At 39.3% G+C, this 19632-nt stretch overlaps 1 protein-coding gene across 4 annotated transcripts in view; it reads left to right on the forward strand.

Annotated features, from left to right (window-relative positions):
* rapgef4a (Rap guanine nucleotide exchange factor 4a) overlaps window positions 1-19632 on the forward strand; it is a 40745-nt gene continuing 21113 nt past the window's right edge. Inside the window, exons 1-4 of one of the 4 annotated variants that reach the window (XM_031743184.2) lie at window positions 1-196; window positions 4821-4963; window positions 5058-5146; window positions 5665-5811. In XM_031743184.2, coding sequence (XP_031599044.1) covers window positions 129-196; window positions 4821-4963; window positions 5058-5146; window positions 5665-5811 — 447 coding nt within the window. In that variant the 5' untranslated portion in view covers window positions 1-128. Of the gene's footprint in view, window positions 197-4820; window positions 4964-5057; window positions 5147-5664; window positions 5812-6743; window positions 6903-7255; window positions 7430-13209; window positions 13271-19632 lie in introns of those variants that run through there. The other 3 variants (XM_039600562.1, XM_039600563.1, XM_039600564.1) reach the window with 3 other exon arrangements.

Below are 19632 nucleotides of genomic sequence, written 5' to 3' on the forward strand. Positions count from 1 at the left end.
CGCCCAGGTAAGCAGGGACAGCGAGGACTGTCAGGAGTGAGTGAGTGAAGGCAGATGAAGCGCTGCTGTCGTTGGTCCAGCCCTCTCCTCCGCATTAGCAGCAGCAGCAGCAGCAGCAGGATCGCAAGATGGTAGCAGCGCACACTTCTTCACATTCCTCGGAATCTGCCGAGTGGATGATTTGTCTGGATAAGAGGTATTTACTTTATACCATTTCCCCCGACCCATCTCAGGCTAGTGTAAGAGCGATGAATTAACGAGGAAATAACGCGATTTGGATTTTATCCTGTAAGGAACTTGGGCGTTGTGTTTCAGTGGCTGCATTTAAACATTCAAATAAACGGAATTAGGACGTCGTGAGTCCGATCACAGCTTGAGTTAGTGCATCCCTGGACGCGCCAAGGTTACCGTTCCTACAGCCTCTGACCTCACTGTTGGCTAAAGGAGTCACGCACTGTGATCCACTTAGCTGTAGAGTTGGGGAAAGCAAAGGCATCAGCTTCAGACTGGGATTTATTAATTATGTCAAATTACTTGCCAATTACTTGGCTCTATGATGCATTCTACTTGCTTCAATTGCTCACTATCTCGGATTATTGTAATAATCAACAGGAAACTGCTTTCTGTGACTACTGGAAGATCAAAGATCAAATACTGATATCATTATAATAAGACATTAAAAGATATTTAATATGTGTCATGGATAGTTAGTTATAATGTATAGCACTTTGTTATTTGAGAGAAATTTGTTCTGCAACTTTTGGCGTGAGCAGTAATGAAATTGCTGAATGCAGGTGGGCATAGAGGATTATTGTAAGGGTGGCCAAGCTATGACCATTAACTATATTGGAGTGCTACAGCTAGCAAAAAGCTTTTTCCTGCTTGGCATGATGCTGCAGGAAAAACAGTCAACTTTTCAATCTTGTGCTCTTTTGACTTGATTATGCAAACATGGCAGCCATGTACAAGTATTACTGAGGACTCATATAAAGTACTGCTTCTTTCTGCTGCTCCCTTATTCACAAACAGTCGCCACAGCAGGTAACTCTGCGTGTTTAACCTCATAGATTTTTTTGACTCTTTCTATCTTCTGCTGGATCAAACAGGGATCTTTCACTTGTTAGGTGAATGTGTTAACCTCTACACTATGAAGTCAGAAAAACTGCAGCCAGGCTGGCTTCACCATTTGTTGTGTTGATGGTTTTGTCAGAGAGGTGTGGCCCTTTAGTCTGTTTTGGCCACGGCCACCCCGACCACCCCATGGTTCTGCCCCTGCTATCAGAAGAGAATAAAGCAGCTGTGTTAAGGACCTGCAATGTTAGATTTTCATGATCTATCTATCTATCTATCTATCTATCTATCTATCTATCTATCTATCTATCTATCTATCTATCTATCTATCTATCTATCTATCTATCTATCTATCTATCTATCTATCTATCTATCTATCTATCTATCTATCTATCTATCTATCTATCTATCTATCTATCTATCTATCTATCTATCTATCTATCTATCTATCTATCTATCTATCTATCTATCTATCTATCTATCTATCTATCTATCTATCTATCTATCTATCTATCTATCTGTCTTTTAATTCTTCCTGCATGTTTTTTTTACATTCTTTTTTACATTTACATGCTTAAACAGTTTGGCCAATATGCAAGTATATACTGGATGCAGCTCAGGTGTTAGTGGGTTGCTTACTATTGATCCACAGGATGATGACAATAAGGGGTGCAGCATATATCAAAAGGTCCAAAGTACAACAGCTACACACAGCAAAGTGACGCAGGGTGCCAGACGTGTTTACACAGTAATATCCTCCGCTTGCTTGTAGAAGCCACCTGTGTCCCTCAAGTCAAATGGTTCTTGGGTGACTCACCTTTTCCAAACAGCAAACAGCATCCATGAGTCACCCTATCATTCATTTGACACTTTTACATTGAAATTCAGTGGATGATAGACATCTAAGTTTATCCAAACTGTTTGACTATTTGACAGTTTGGAAAAGACTGGTGAATACGAAAAGCAGTTGTTTCATTTCCTTAGCTAAGCTCACAGAAAGATTACATCTCGCTCATCAATATGCCCATTATTTGACATCTCAGGTTGGATTACTTGTCATTAGGTTCATCATTGTTTGCATTGTACAAACTGTAACAAGCTTGCATGATGAAAATAATCGGTTCTCACTTGCACGTCAAACTGGCACTTTCTGCTTTTTTTCTGTTCTTTCTGTTTTTTTCATCTAGGTCAGTTTTCAAACAGACACTGGCTTTGAAAGTCAGGCTCCCACACATCTCGCTCTTTCTCTCAGTCTCTCTTTCTCTTGCCTTGTCCTGATTATGATAATGCAGGGTAGAAAAACAGAATACATTCAAAGTGGCTGCACTGCTGAACATAGGGTCTTATCAAGGAGTACGTACAATTATAGAGGCATAATGTGAGGTTAAAGGTTTCCAGGGAATACATGATGAAAAGTCTTTTATTTTGCAAGCTGTTACTCAGTGTATTGTAAAACTATAGAGCAGTGCATTTTTAAAAAACAAAAGCACAAAGGTTGTTTCCATCTTTGAATTATTGATAATGTTTGGTTTCACTTTTTTAAAAAGCTGGACCTTGTTTCAAAGGTGATGTAAGCTGCAGTTCATCCACCCACAAGTTACATCAGAGACTCTGGACTGAGTGTAACAAAAGTGAGACAGGCACAGAACAGAGAGGTAAAAATTCAGTGCAGGGATTAGTGCAATAACAAATGATATACAGAAACAAATAGTCTCAGTTTGAACATGTCATTAAAAATGGAGCAAGAGTCAAAACTGGGTCAGGCTTTTCAATTCAAATAAAAGGACAAAAGAAATTTTTACTCTGTCTGTGCAACTTTGGAAATAAAACCTTTCTTATTGCTGCAATGCAACTCACGAATGCAGCAGCCATGCACACTGGGAAATTGACAGTTATTGTTTGAGAGGAACGAAATTATTGGTTCAACAAAAATCTGACTGTAGTGTAAACAAATTGTTCTAACTGAGACAGATGCGAGAGATCGTCTCAAACAAAATTTGGTGTGCTTTTATTAAAGAGGACATATTCTGTTAATTGCTGTATTTTTATTCCGGGACTCAGTTAAAGTAGGTTTGCATGATCCACAGCTCAAAATAACCCATATTTACAATACCATGCAAGAGTCTTGAGACTTTCTTTTAATTTTTAAGGTGCTCTTGAGCAATGTTCTCCAACATCCAAACAAGATCTTTCAAGAAACCTGGAAAACTATTCCCAAAGACTACTTAATGAGGCTGTATTGAAGAATAAAGGTGGTCATACCAAATATTGACTTTCAAGTTTGTTAAATAGCAGTACAGTGTGAGAATTTAATGGTGTCTTCTGCAGAGCCTCATATTTCAGAGTTCCAAGTAAACTTTACTTAAAAAAAGGTTCAGTTGCTTTGAATGATGCGGGCTCTGCAGCTCTGCAGTCAGCTTTTCATGTAGATTTTTAGTTAAGATAAGATAAGATAAGATAAGATAATTCTTTATTGTCATTGCACAGTCATACATAGTACAGTAGTACAATGAAATTGGAAAAACTGTCCTACGTCGGTACTACATATAACACAACACGACACGATATGACACATCACAACGCAACACAAACAACACAACACAGTATATTAACTTAGAAATAAAAAAGAAGAATAAGTGTTATGTGTATTGCACACTGTTATTATTGCACATTAATTATTATTGCACCTTGTTATAAATATAAATATTACTATTGTTATTGTTTTAAACATTGTTACCTCCCCCTAAAAAAAGTCCAGGCAGGTAGCCAATCAGGTCAGCTATTTGCATTGATTAGGGCTATTGCCCTGTTGTAAAAGCTGTCCTTGAGTCTGTTTGTTCGGGACCTCAGCAGCCTGAACCTCCTGCCAGACGGCAGCAGCTTAAACACCCGGTGTCCTGGGTGTGTACAGTCTCGTAGGATGCTGCGTGCCCTCTTGAGACAGCGAGTGCTGTACAGGTCCTTCAGGGAGGGAAGAGGATGTCCAATGATTTTTGGGCCATATTGATGACCCTCTGGAGTGCCTTTCTGTGTGCTGTGGTGCAGCTGGAGAACCATACACCGATGCAATATGTCAGCACACTTTCAATGGAGCAGCGGTAGAAGACGGTCAGCAGCTCCTTCTTCAGGTCCATTTTTCTGAGGATTCTCAGAAAGTGGAGACGCTGTTGGGCCTTCTTTAAGACCGCAGAGGTGTTAGAGCTCCATTGGAGGTCTGTGTCTATGTGCACACCCAGAAACTTGAAACTGGAGACCCTTTCCACGCACTCCCGTTGATGCTGACAGGCTGCAGCTCGGACTTCCTCCTTCTGAAGTCAACTACCAGTTCTTTTGTCTTGGTGGTATTGAGGTCCAGGTTGTTATCTACACACCAATCTGACAGCCTCTGAACTTCAGCTCTGTACTCCGTCTCATCTCCCCCTGAGATGAGCCCCACCACGGTGGTATCATCTGCAAACTTGATGACTGCGTTGTCTGGGTGGGTACTAACACAGTCATGTGTGTACAGAGTGTACAGTAGGGGACTCAGTACACAGCCTTGTGGAGAGCCGGTGTTGAGGCTGAGGGCTGAGGAAAGATGAGGCCCCACTCTAACTCTCTGTACACGGTCTGACAGGAAGTCTCTGATCCAGCGGCAGGTGGTAGAAGGAAGTCCGATTTCCAGCAGTTTAACTATTAGTCTGTCCGGGAGTATCGTATTGAAAGTATCGTATTAACTGTACATCATGCTGTTCTTTTTATTTCTCCAGACCAGCAGAGCGCTCGGGGGCAGATGTTGACATAATCCTGGCACGGCTGAAAAATGTGAAGGCCTTTGAGAGATTTCACCCCAGTTTGCTGCAGCAGATATGCCTGTGCGGATTTTACGAGTGCTTGGAGAAAGGCATCACCTGTAGGTGAAAATGCGAGCTCTGAAACTAATCTGAGGACAAGACGGTGCATCCATTTTTATTTTATTTTCTCAAACTGTTTTTTTTTTTTTTCAGTATTTCGACAAGGAGATATTGGCACGTGCTGGTATGCTGTTCTCTCAGGTTCACTGGATGTAAAGGTGTCCGAGACATCAAGTTATCAGGTATAATTTCACAAGAATTACATAAAACCCCAGATTAAAATGAAGGCTGATGAAGTAATTGATAATTAGAAGAAATTGCTCTCTTCTTTCATGCGTATCACACAAGATCACACTCATCTTAATCAATCTTAGCTAAATACACTAATGCTCCAAATTTGCACCCAAACCTGAATTACTCTTTCTGTGAAGATCTCGGTAATTTTGTAAGCAAAGCTCCACCTAAAATTCATCACACTTGAAAAATAAAAGTTAGATGAGGGAAAATTACTGACTATTTGTTAACACTGGAACTTTGCACACCTTGTCTGGGTGCTTATTGGAGTGATATGTTTGTATCTTGTTGAGTGTATGGAGTGCTCAGGAGTTCTCCTTTAACCTTTGAGAGTTGTACGATCAGCATAAATTCATTTGCTAAGAATATTACATTTGAACTTCACAGCATTCTAGTTGAAAGTTTTTAATCCCAATGAAGGAATGATCTATGAGGAATGTGTGTGATGTTGGTGTATCTCATGTAGGATGCTGTTACTATATGCACACTGGGGACGGGAACGGCCTTTGGGGAGTCAATCCTGGATAACACTCCCCGACATGCTACCATCATTACACGGGAATTCAGTGAGCTCCTACGCATCGAGCAGAGGGAGTTCAGGTCTCTGTGGGAGGTATGTGCCTCATTTTGCTCCATCTATACTTGTGGCAGAATACAGAAATTATCTGGGTCATTACGATTTGTGGCACATCTCAGACATCAAAGTCTCAGAGTAAGGTTTGAAAATGCTATGGAATAAATGTGTCCATAGGAACTAACTTCTCTCATTTTAGTGATAAACAGAAAATTCAGACCGCTTTTGATCGTTTGAAGACAAAGCAGCGCCTTATCAGCTGTGTGGGTAGCTCAAAGGCAGCACACGCTGCTTTCCAGTTATCATTTAATTTGTGAGTAACTGAGGGGGCTGCTTAAAGTCAGAGAACAGCCACCTGTCCTAGCCTGTTCTTGTTGCAGCTGAAATGTTAAATCTGAAAACTGTGACGAATTGAGCTGAGCGCTCTCCAGAGCGTAGGTGGTGCATAACCAGAGTGTTATACACCACCTGTGGATCAGTGAAGGTTGGGTTATGAATTTATTGTTGGGCCTCTGGAGGAAAAATCTGTCCAATTCTTTTACTGTAACCTTCTGCTAGTGCTCCGTCTGATTTTGACTTGTGAGTGGTTGGTTTATCCCTTTTGACCACTAGATGGAAGTGTAGCTCTGAGGAGAAACTCTCTCTCCAGCCTTGTGTTTTCACTCACACTAGCATCATTTCAGCAGTCATTCAGTGTAAGTATAAAACTGGGCATTAACATTCAGTATTAATAAAAATAAAATGTTTAAATACTTGTAAGAAATGACTTTGTTGTGTAAATTAAAGACAAACATAATGTTTATGGACCGCTTCAGTCAGAAATATCTCACTCATCTTTCTGTCTCCTGCTGCTGTGGGCTGGTGGGTGCCGTGCTGTGTAGAAGTTCCTCTCGTCTCTCACCTCCCCCTCAACTGGGCTGGGTTCCTGAGAGAGAGACAGCCCATTTCCTTTGGGACCAAAGGGCATCGGCGGGTTAAGTTATGGGCTGTGTGTCTGTTCCAGCACACTGGCCATCAGAAGCTGTGTGTGGCTGGATACTTTAATTTGGCTGTGTGTATGCCGTGGATCACGTGGAAGTTCAACGGGGATACACATTTCACCTCTGCCCCCGGGCGACCTCTTCAGTTCGGTTCGTCTCAAATTAGATTTTCCAGCTTCTGTGTCTGGTGTCCAGATTGTCTTATCTCACTCTTGGATCTTTCTGGTCTTGTTTGTTACTTAATATAAAGACTCACTGCAAAGTGATGGTGAAGATGCTGTTTGGCGCATGAAGATAAACAGATACTATTTTTTCGAGGCTTCTGATTTTTTAAAATTAATGAGTGTCTATATTTGGAAAGAGTTTCCCACAGCTCCAGTTTCAAACTCAGGTTTAAGTTCAAGGTTTGTGAAGGGCGTCACACCCACGATAGATACATTCCTTAGATAATGGCACTGAAATGCTTTCTGCTCAACCTTGGTCCTCTTTGTTGCTTGTGTGACGGTCCATTTTTGTATTTTCTAACTAATAATATTACAGTATAAGTGTTTAAATCTAACTTTAAGACTTGGGCTTGTAAGTATTATTTTGCAGCATCACAGGTACAGCTGTTAAAAGGCAAGGATCTTACCAGGCACTTTTCTAAGTCCTCCAGTGCTCGTTATGGTTTTAATGTGGTAAGTTTGCATATGTAATTTTGAGGCTTTTTGAAATTTTCTCAAGGTAATTGGTATTTTTGTGTAGGAAAAAATGCATAATGGGTAGTTTAAAGTTGAAGCTCTCTAAATGAGATATGTCCTACGCTGAGATGTCTCCCGTCCTTGCAGTGTTTCTTGTACAGAACTTCATCTAAAAAAAAGAAAAGAGATTTACAGCATTAGCATCAATACATGGATCTTCTATTGTTAGATGTGCTGAGTTAGCCAGCCTGTACCTGAGCAGCACTGCGGTCAAAATTCACACAATCGAGACAGATAATCATTTCAGTATTTTGCACTTTGTTGGTGATGCAAACAGCTCACCAGAATGTTCTTCCAGGTGTTTGTGCTTATTTTTTCTGCCTAGTTTTACTGCAGTGCTGAACGATTGTTTAAGGTGTATCTTGTTACTGGTGGCATCAGACATCAGACTGTGTGAGCCACTTCTGATGTGCTGTGGTGACTCTAAGTTTCCTGCCTGTCTTGATGGTTGCTTTTGCAGATAAAGCTTAGCTGCTTCACAGGGTCTTAATTTAAGCTGAATTGCATTCTGCGGTGCATGATGAATGTTAAGCTGCATGAGGTCAGTGTTCTTACTGCTTTCAGCCCCTGAAAGATTGGGTGAAAAGAAGAATACAGCTTGATTACAGCTAATGTAAGGAGATGGGAAAAGAGTGATGCTAAAGGAAATATATTACCTGCTCCGGTCTGAGCCAAAGGAAGCATTTAAACAAAGCTACACGCCTCCTCCTTCACCACCACCTCCTCCACCACCTCCTCCTCCCTACAACACAGAACTGTCCCCTTGCCTTTGGCCAAGCAGTCTTAGAAAATGTGAATGTGAAAATGCAAGAGTGAGAACAACACTAGCTTTATTTATGATTATACTTGTGAATAATTCAGTGTATTTTTTGATGTAGGTGTTTCAGTTTTCTGTATGGAATTACACATAAATAAAACAATTACAGAGAGGTGACAAATTGGATAAACCTAACATAGTAAATGCATTTAGGAAAATACTTTGACATGCCTTAGCATGTTGATTCTTCAAGTCTCCGGAAGTCACTTGGAGTTATAAAGGACACTCACCATTCACCATTTTTCCATTAGAAGTGGAAAAATTCTTTAATTCTTTGTGGAATAGATTCAACAGGGTGCTGGAAACATTCTTCAGAGATTCTGGTCCATATTGACATGATAGCATCACAAGGTTACATCAGCTTTGTTGGCTTAACATCTACCATTACATGGCACGTTATCCTGCCCAAAAACCACTCATACAAGGCATAATGGATCCATGCTTTCATGTTGTTTACACCAAATTTTTACCCTGCCACCCACTTCAGCAGAACTCGACACAGTGTGCCAATTTTGGCTTCAGTTGTCTGTTTACAGCTGACAGGTGTGGCACCTGGTATGGTCTTCTGCTGCTGTGGCTCATCTGCTTCAGTGTTTCATGTGTTGAACATTCAGGGATGCTCCTCTGTATCCCTTCGTTGTAATGATTCGTTGTTTGTATTACTCTTGCCTTCGTCTCAGCTTGAAGCAATCCGTCCATTCTTCTCTAACCTCTGATATCAACAAGAGTTCTCCTAGAGAACTGCTGCTCAGTGACTGGATATTTTCTCTCTTTCAGACCATTCTCTGTAAATCTTAGAGATTGTTGTGAAGGAAAAGAAGATCAGCAGTTTCTGAAACTCTCAGACCAAGTCGTCTAGGACCAACAACTGTGACACGTTTAGTGTCACTTGACCCACCTTTCGCCCCCATCCTTGACCATGTCTACATTCGCAAATCTAATGAGTTGCCTCCAAATTTGAAAGTTGCAGTAAGGAGCAGTTGAACAGATATACCTAATAAAGTGGCTGGTAAATATATATTATCTCAATTGGTGTTTTGATCATGGTTGTCTTGTGAAATGGTCTTTCAGATGATGATAAATTACGTCAACATTTGGTCCACAGGGGGTCAAAGGTTCAGGTTTTGTCACCAGTCCATATAAATAAATATGTTTTCTACACAGAGCTGATGTTAACAAGACACTTTGCTCCATATTTGTTCCTTAAAATGTTGTATGTCTTGGTGTATGACAGCTATGCATACTAAAGCCTGAGCGCTCATGCATGCAATTTTAATATTTATGTTCTTATGCTGAATCGTCCGAGCACCGAGAGCGCCTTTCATGTAGCTCGGCACGTGACAGAAGCTGTCCGTGTGCTTGTTTGTTTAACACAGCAGACATGAGCCAAGCTCAGCACACACAGGGAGGCTGACTGAAGCTTAGATGGCCTGGTCATCAGCTTACTCTTTACTTTGTTTCCTGCTTCCGATGGCCACTGTGATTGAAACAACACAATAGTGATTTGTGCTTGTTGGGTGGCAAGGCGGCTCTATTACAATCACATCAGCCTGCGGCAGCCCGGACGGGAGGCTTTATTATCTTCTATCAGATCTGACAAAGGGAGTTTTATAGGCATGTGTACACTCCACGTATAGTATATTGAGTAACATGGAATTACAGATGCTTATATCTGTAGTGTTTTCATGCTTGGGGCAGGACTGTTGGTCGCTGAGCCTAGCAGGGAGGTTGGTATGTCAGTATCATCTGTCTATAGAAGCAACCCGGTGTGCAGCCCGTGGAAAACAGTGATGAATAGGAAGTGGCAGGGATGCAACATGCCCTCTAGGGTCTGAGGACTGGGTAAGGGGGAGGTTGGAAAAATGAGGCCACATATATCCTCTGATAGGAGCAGTCGGCGGATACGTGCAACGAAAGGGCAGGAAGATTGTATCAAAATCGTATAATTGCCTTATCTCCGCCCAGAGTTGTTACATCATCATAAGCCTGCAACATGAACTTCTGTAAAATAAAACAGCACCCGTGAAGCTACAGCTGCCCTTGCTGATTTTTATAATCCTATTCAGCCAGACTAGAAGAATTGCTCCATGGATAGCAATGTGGCTGACTGACTCATCACAGTCATTGTGTCAAGAGGATGAACCCTGTTGACTTTGTTGACACACGTTTATTTATTTTTACGGCAAAAAGATTTGTACAGCCTTGCAATAATTCAGGAGCTGTCTGTTGTTATGTTTCTTGTGAAGTTTGGAGATCATTATATAGACTCACAACTATGATAACACTGCCGGCATGGCTGCTTATTTTTATTAATTCACGAAAACAGAGCCAGATTGCACGGCAGATTAATGCAACCAGTGTCCCCAAACTCAGTTAAGCTTGCAAGTTAAAGCACATAGTCATGCAGATGAAATTTGTGACATGAGGGGAAAATAAGGAAGATGACATATCTTCTTCTTCCACTGTCTTTAGTAGCTACAAAATATAATTAATGCTCGCCTGTTCAGTACAAGCCTGTATTAATTCAAATTCAAGATTGTCAAATCAAAATATGATTTCATTTGCAAAATTCTCTTGAAGTTGTTGCAGAATCTAAGCCCCTTTTTGTTCTCTCGGCTGGATGTGACAGGCTGTCAGATTTGACAGTGACACACACACCTACACCTGTGTGATCAGTGTTTCAGCACCTTCTCTCATTAGTAATCCCCTTTTTCTTCCTATATCAATAGCTGTGGAAACTGAATAACTATTTAAAATTGTAGGTATTTTCATATTGTCTTATGTTGAGAAATTAGAATGTAAATGACAAAATACTTAATAAATAAGTAAAGTGACTCTCAGTTGTCTTTGATGGATTAAGAGAGATAAGACATGTGATGTAGCAATTAATAATTAAAATATTTTTAAAATAAAAATAAACATCTGTTAGATGACACTTGGTGTAGTATTTTGTTTTCTGGCTTCTTTTACTTTCTACTTTTTCACTGTGCTGATGATATATTCTTTGTATACACTCCCTGGCCATGTCATTAGTTATACCTTGCTTCATTAGTTAATGGGGACTCTCTTTTACCTTCAGAAGTGCTTTAAATATTTGTAGCATAGATTCATCAAAGTGCTGGAAACATTCTTCAGAGATTTTGATCTATATTGGCATCATAGCATCACACAGTTGCTGCAGATTTGTCATTTGCACAATTTGAATACAGATAACTCTATGTCGTGTTTGCGTCAATCAATCTCAGCTATCCTGTAGGCTCAAAATGTGCCCTAAAGAATATAAGGCAGGATGGATCTGTGCTTCGATGTTGTTCATGACAAATTCTGACCAAACCCTACAGGAGACATCCCAGATTGGGAGCTTCTAAAAATACGATTTAAACTTCAGCAGGTCATCTTAACCGTGTTTTTGAGTTTCTGCCATGTGGTTGACTGATCAGATATTTGTGTTAATGAGTAATTGAGCAGGTGTATCTAATGAAGTGGCCAGTGAGCATATACGTTAAACACTTAATAGTGTGAATAATGACCTCCAGGAATTCAATACGGCTGTCTTGTGGCTCTGATAAGTAACAAAGTCAGAGATAAGATTCAGATTTTCTCTGTTCTTGAAAGGGACATTAGACATCAGTGTTAATGTTTATAGGGTTTAATGGACAATTGATAATGAATTTAAATCTTTATGTATCTCTACTACCGGAAATATGAAGTTAGTATTGGGTTATTTTGATAAGTTACACCGGGAAATACACAAAACAACATTTTGTTTCCTTTTTGAAAAAACACAACACAACTGATTGGTTCGGTGTCTGTGCTGCACAATTTTTATGTACTTCTTCAGCCTTTTATAAGAAACACATAAGTTCTGGAAATGCAATAAAAACAACTCAACAACAACCATAAAAAGCCAGAATACAAAAATGTGTGGTGTTTTAACTCTGTTTTAACTGCATAAAGCTGTAGTTTTATGACACAGCGCAGCTGTACTGAATCATATTCTGTTTAAAGATTGGCACAATTTTTCAGTGGAAAATTAAAGTGCACTAAACTGGAAACACCGAACTATTTTATAGTACTTAGTATTGGGTGTAGCTCAGCAGCCTATGCTACTACTTCAACATGTACTAGCTATGTATTTTTAATTAAAGTTTTTCTTCTATATTGTGTTCATAGATTCTTGGTATTCTACAGTATTTTTCAATTATTTCACTGTTTAATTTCTTAATATTGATCAAGCAAAGATTGAAGTATATTGAAATATATACTTCAGTATATACTGGGAGATATCAAGCACCTGACAAACTAGAAGCAGGGTGGTACTTTTCCAGGTATAACACAACATAATGTGCAAAGCCACAAGACTTTTTCTGTCTTCAGACCCAAACATCCAAATATCCATTTTTAGACTTTACTTGAAATTAAAATCAAACCACAATTCGGCTTTGATTGGCACATCTGCAGTTCATTGCAGTCAGTTTTATCTTCCTGATCATTAGTCTTCACATCCTGACTGTGACTGGCCTCACTTCGCTTTTGCTCTTGCTTTATGAAGGTGGCCATGCTGAAAATGAGCAGTATTGTGTGAATAGATAAGCTTGAGCTTGTGACAGAGAGAGGGAGAGAGAGGGAGAGAGGGAGAGATTGAGCATGCTCTCCCGTGTGCTCAGTGACTGGAGTTGAGTAATCACCTAGCAACTGCTGCTCAGAAGAAGTCAGCAGCTGACTGGCACACTGCTGAGCTCTCCGGCTGACACGGTCTGCTCGCACTGCTCTGAGAGCAGTTTGAGGGCGTTGCTGGATCCTGCTGGACCATGCTGACTGTGACCTGCGACTGACTGCGTGATACCCTGGAAATCTTAAAATCGGACATACATGCTTGGAGTGTTTGCCAACATCTGGACTAAGAGAGCGTTGCGAAGCTTTCAGTAGCAAGCTGCATGGGACTCTGGTAGCATCTTTAGGTAACATTTTGCAAAACTTTCCAGCAATCAAATTGATTTGTTGCATTTGAAACAAATAGTAGAAAAAATGCTTCATAGAAATTTATCTTTCTAGTTGCAGGATAGTTACCTTGTAATTACCAGGGCAAATTTAGATATATGAGGATAACCTGAATGTTCAGTTTAAAAGTTGAAATTTACTTTTTTCAGTCCTGCCTCATGGTTTGAATTTAGTTTGGAAGAAAATCTATTACTGCAGAAATGAAGCTCTTGGGAGGGTCTTCCCTAAATTGTTTCCCTTTAACTCAAAGCATCCCTATAAATGTTCAGAATAACGGCTGAATACTTTCAGAACAGTTTGCACTACATTTGCTTATGTAATCTCTCGTGAATTATTCAAAATACAGTCGTGCATTCATGCACGGTGATGCTCACAACGCAGTAACGTACTCAAGCGTGAAAAACCGTGAAGGAACTTGAACTGAGACTGCACTGAGATGACTCGGTTAATAGCTTCACTGATCTGCTGTTATGACATAGATAATGCAAAACTTATCTGTCATCTCTTTAAAGTATACCAGCTTTGTGCATCAGTTGCTTATTTTGCAATTTTCATATCACAGTGAGAGTTTTTTCAGTTGTTTAATGTGTATGGAAAAACATAAAATGACATATCATAAGAGAAGAGGGTTAAGAGATGTATAAGAGCACATCCAGGCTTATTCATTTGATCTTTCAGATGCCACAATACTTACACGCTCCTAGCTAACGTGACGCTTATAGCATTACGTGGCTCGTCTGTCAGTTTGAACCGTGTTTTTGGATGGTTGTGACCTTTTCTGGTTGAATCCTTCCTAAGAAATTAAGATGAGCAAACGGAACTGAAAATTTTGGCTCTTTAAAAAAAAGTCAGACTGTCAATGTTTCTTACTGCACAACAAGCAATCACCAAGGATGATATTAGATATTACACTTACACAAAATAACAAAAAAATAAAAGTAGTGATCCTCTCTGAGAGATTATGATGCAAAATTAATTTAAAAATCTTGACTTCACTATTGTTAATCTGTGGCATCGCTCAGAAGTGCAAGATTACCTTTTCTGTTGAAATTTGGTCACTTTTAATCTCTATAGAGTGAAGGTGGAAAATGAAGTGTGCAAACATTACATTTGAACCTTTTGTTTTCAGAAATTTCAAGAACATTGTTTTTTATTATTTATAATTCTTTGAACTTTATCATCTGTTCTGGGTTCAGCTTTGAAGATGCTACTTCAAATGAGTAAATTAATATTTTTAAAGCATGTTTATACCTCATTTCTATACTTCAGGTTGAAAAGGGGACATTTTTAAGCTGCTCTTGAACTCTTTAGATCTATTATCTATAGTTCTGCTTTTACTCCGAGCTTTCGACTCCAACAATTCAATTCAATTCAATTCAATTCAATTCAATTCAATTCAATTCAATTCAATTCAATTCAATTCAATTCAATTTTATTTATATAGCGCCAAATCACAACAAAAGTCGCCTCAAGGCGCTTCATAGGTACAACAATGAGCTCTTTCTCATTGTAATTTGTGAAGTATTTATGAAATACAGAGTTTTTGCACAAAGGTAAAAGCCAAACTTAACAGTAAGTAAAATGCAATTGTAAAAATGAATAGAAAAAAATGGATGAAAAAAATATTCCCATGTTGAATTTACACCACAGTGTCTTGGATGAAAGTCCTTATTACACCATGTTTGATTTTTATGTCCAAAACTGTAAATAATTGTAAATAATAATTTCATGACTGTGTTGGTCTGATCTACTATCAGTTTAAACAGCACCATCCTTAGTTTTGAAGTATTTGTAAAACTACTGATCTGCTTTAAGTTCATGAATTTAGTCATGGAAATAACACAGTCATTCATTTGGATAAAGGGTTGAATCAAAAACTGTGGGCTGACTAATTCATTGTGCTTGCTGACTTAATGACAAACTGTGAAGGATAATTTGATTTGCATATCTTATTTGGTCTTTCTAATTGATGCTTTGCACATTATGCTGTCAGAATCAGCTCAAGTACAAGTGTGGATGTTATTTTCTGAGCTGCCTGTGAGTCCTAATACGGACTCTGTGTTAAAAACTTGAACCAGTACATTCTCCCTTTCTAAAGATACTTTCACACAACCATCATCAGGGTTCACAGAAAATGGACTTAAAAGACAAAAACATCCAGTGAGCAGCTATTCTCTGGGTAAAAATGCCTTGGTGATGTCACAGCTCAAAGGCGAATTGATAAACTGCTTACAGCTGTTATAACACTTGCCAGCAACACTGGTTACAACCAGCGTATGCAGAACATCATCTCTGAAAGCACAACACATTAAACCATGAAGCAGGAGTACGTCAGTAGAAAACCAGACCAGGGTGCCGCTCCAGTCAGCTAAGAACAGGAAACTAAGGTTACAGTTCATACAAGGTTACCAAACTTGGACCTTAGAAGATTAGAAAAACATTTCTGCGACAACATTTGGATAGTTTGATCATAATTTGTTATAAACAACATGAAAGGTGGTTCATGTTCATGTTGTGGTGTAATTGCTGTGGATAGTGTAGTGCTGTATGCGCCCCTGAGTGCCAATCAAGCATCATTTAAAGGCCAAAGCCTACCTGAGTATTGTTAGTGACCAAGTTGTCACAGTTGAAAAATTTCTGGATCCAAGTTACCTACCAAAGTTAAGAACTTTAATTATAATAAATGGTCAAAAAGGCTGATTCTAAGTTGGCTCTAAACTCAGTATTAGGAGTAAGGTAACGTCTGAGAGGCACAGTTAGACCTGGCAGGTATGGCTGAATAGGGTTACTGCGAGTTTGGTGAGTTTGATGAGTCTGGCAGACCACAGAGCAGCAGATGCTGTTGCTATTTTATTGAGAAATAAATATCTGAATTAGCATTTGAGAGGAGCATTCCAGGCACATTTAGACATCTTAATAAACAAGCCTCATAAAATGTTAGTGCGTAATGTCAGAAATGACTTTTGTGCCAAATCTACTTATCAAAGTAATTGTAGTATAGCTGTAGTTTTAACCAGTCTAGCTGATCTGCGAGCTGATTTGATGCTCTAATAATCTTCTAATCTGGATGAAAGCGATAAAGGCCAGTGAGTGACTAATCAGACTGATTCATTTTAGTTAAGCAGCAGTTTGACATTTCAGGAAGTACGCCTCGACGAGATTGTTGCCTCTCTAATGTCTGGCTTATAAATGCTAATTTTCTCCAGAAGATACCGACTAGATTGTTTTATGTTGTGTGTTTATACATTAAAAATATAACTGTCTAACTATTCGTTTAACTTGTTACAAAGGAATAAGAAATGTCAATTTTGAATGTTCCCTTTGCAGTATGGTAAACAAATCTGCATGAAGCTTTACTATTTCTTAAAAGAGCGTAAACATGAGAGTATGGATTTATAAAAGCAAAACCACAACTAACTGTTATCACTATTTGATGCATTTACAAAAAAGAAAAAATACATTTATTAAATAAAAGAAAATAATATACATTTTGAACTAATTTTCTCATCTGAGACTTTTATGAAAAAATGAATATGTTTTTCATTTAATATACCATCAAAACAGAAGAAACTGAGTGAAGAATGATGATAAAAAAATGGCATCCAAGTGAGAAACTTCTTTTTTAATGACTTAAAAGATTTTATTATTACATGCCTGATGTTTTAAAATAAAATAAACACAGTTTTTATACAGGCAAAAGGTTAGACAGTCCTGAGGTTACAGTGAGCTGGTATTAAAACAATTCCCTACGGAAAATATTGTGTTGTGTGTCACAAGAGTCAGAGACGTCATTACGAATAAAATGGAAACTGATTGCTTTTTACACACCTGACAGCGGTCCTAATCCCCCTCGAAAACAACGCTCCCATCCCGCCTGCTGCATTCAGTCCCTCAGGGAGCAGGGCTTTATTGGCTCAGAGGGATTGAGTTCATTTGTTCATGCGTGCCTCAGTGTAAGTGCTCCTCCCTAATCCTAAATCCTTTAATTGTCAGCTGAGATTGATAGAATTGGTGGACTCTGACTGAATTACTGCTTTTGTATTGATTAATTAAAAATGAAATATCTTGTTTCGCATGTTCACAGCAGGCACATTATCAAAATCAGAGCTTGGAGACCTTATATCTTTCAGTATCTTGGTGAGCAACAAGTCAAGTTACAACCTGAGGCCACTGAGGTATATCTACATGGCTTGAGGAAAAAGGTTGTGTGCCACTGAGGGATTGCTTAAGTGATTAACTGACTTCAGAGTGCAGAATTGAGTTTAAAGCATGACCTCTGAGTACGCTGCCATCAGGGGAACAAAGGGCTCTAGAGTTCTTGCCTTCATTCAGTCTCCACTGACCAGAAGATAGGATGGTAGGGAGAATTGGTCTGGCACTAAGTGGTCCTCAATCAGCTTTTTATTGACCTAGTACGCAGTGGCTACAGCACATAATCAGTTTTTGTTCGTCTTTCACCCCATATTAATCTTGAGTTGCAAATCTACTTAGCAAATTCCTATTAAGAAAATATAATTTTGCTGTATTGGAGTGACATATAAACATGGATTATAGTGAGTGACTCTGGGAGCTGGATTGTGTGTGTAAGAAATAAGAAAATCAGCTATAAAATATATAAGATGTTCCACAAAAAAATTGTCAAGAACTTTAGGAAAATGGTGTTCTCTAGGAAAAACTAAAATGGGCATCCAAATATATTTTAAATTATGATATTGCATTAGTTTGCAATCCTAGCAGATTATCTGATGTTTCAGCCGATATTTATGTATGCAGATCTCGTTATTTAAGCTTCTTCTCTTCTAAATATAGAGTGACAAAGTTTAAAATACGATAACAAATGCACACTCACTCAGTGCTTTATTAGTTGTACCTTTTTAATACCAGTTTCAACCCAATTTTGTCTTCAGAAATGCTTTTTTGTGGCACAGCAAAGAAACATTCCTCAGAGATTTTCAGATATGCAGATTTTTCAGCTGCATGTTCATGATGAGAATCCACCACATCCCAAAGGTGCTCTATTGAAGCTCCGCTGACTATGGAGGTGACTCGCATACAGTAAAATCATTGTCATATTCAAAAATAAAGCCTGAGTTAATCTGAATTTTGTGGCACATTAACCTGGTGCAAGCAGCCATCAGAAGGTATACACTGGGGCGATCGTGGCTCAAGAGTTGGGAGTTCGCCTTGTAATCGGAAGGTTACCGGTTCGAGCCCCGGCTCGGACAGTCTCGGTCGTTGTGTCCTTGGGCAAGACACTTCACCCGTTGCCTACTGGTGGTGGTCAGAGGGCCCGGTGGCGCCAGTGTCCGGCAGCCTCGCCTCTGTCAGTGCGCCCCAGGGTGGCTGTGGCTACAACGTAGCTTGCCATCACCAGTGTGTGAATGGGTGAATGACTGGATATGTAAAGTGCTTTGGGGTCCTTAGGGACCAGAAAAGCGCTATATAAATACAGGCCATTTACCATTTACTGTGTATGGACCTGGTGTGGTCTTCTGCTGTACTTTCAGAGATGCTCTTCTGCATACCTTACATGTTAAAAATAGTTATTTGAATTACTGTTGCCTTCCTATCAGTTCAAAGCAGAACTGTTGCTCACTGGATCTTTTCTCTTTTTAGACTATTATCTGTAAAGTCTAGAGGTGGTTGTGTGGGAAAATCCCAGCAGATCAGCAGTTTCTGGAGTTTCAGTCCGTCTTGCACCAACAATCACGGCATGTGCAAAGTTCCTTAAATCCCCTTTCTTCCCCATTGCAATGCTCAGATCGTACTTTAGCTGGTCACCTTGACCATGTCTACATGCCTAAATGCATTGAGCTGCTGCTGTGTGACTGGTTGATTTGGATTAATGAGGAGCTGAACAGGCATACCTAAGTGTACACTATTAAAAGCTAGTTGTCCGTACCATCTAACTATACTTTACTTCCAAAGCTGGCTGAACACAATTTGTGCAGTAATATGCTGCTAGGAAAACAGTGTTAGTTTAAAAACCACATAAATAATTTGGAATTAAATGGGGAAGGTGGTATTCTATGGGCAGGTGACCAGTCTTTTTAGTGTTTTTTATTCCTGAATTTTAAAAAAACTGTCTCGCTGGTTACTGTTGGAGTGTCCTATTAGTGCTCCGGTGTCATAAACATTGCATTTGTAAGTGCATGGGTGCAGTATGATGTTCATTATGTAATATCTGTGCTGCCTCAGGACACAATTATGGTACGAGGGAAGTACACTTGTATTGTCTTGCTGTGCTTGTTCTGTAGTTGGAACAGCATTAATGGACATGTACTTGCTGGCAAAAAGAAATATGCAACATACAGGAGGTATT

This window comes from Oreochromis aureus, linkage group 16, assembly GCF_013358895.1.
Source record: "Oreochromis aureus strain Israel breed Guangdong linkage group 16, ZZ_aureus, whole genome shotgun sequence".
Classification (NCBI taxonomy): Eukaryota; Metazoa; Chordata; class Actinopteri; order Cichliformes; family Cichlidae; genus Oreochromis; species Oreochromis aureus.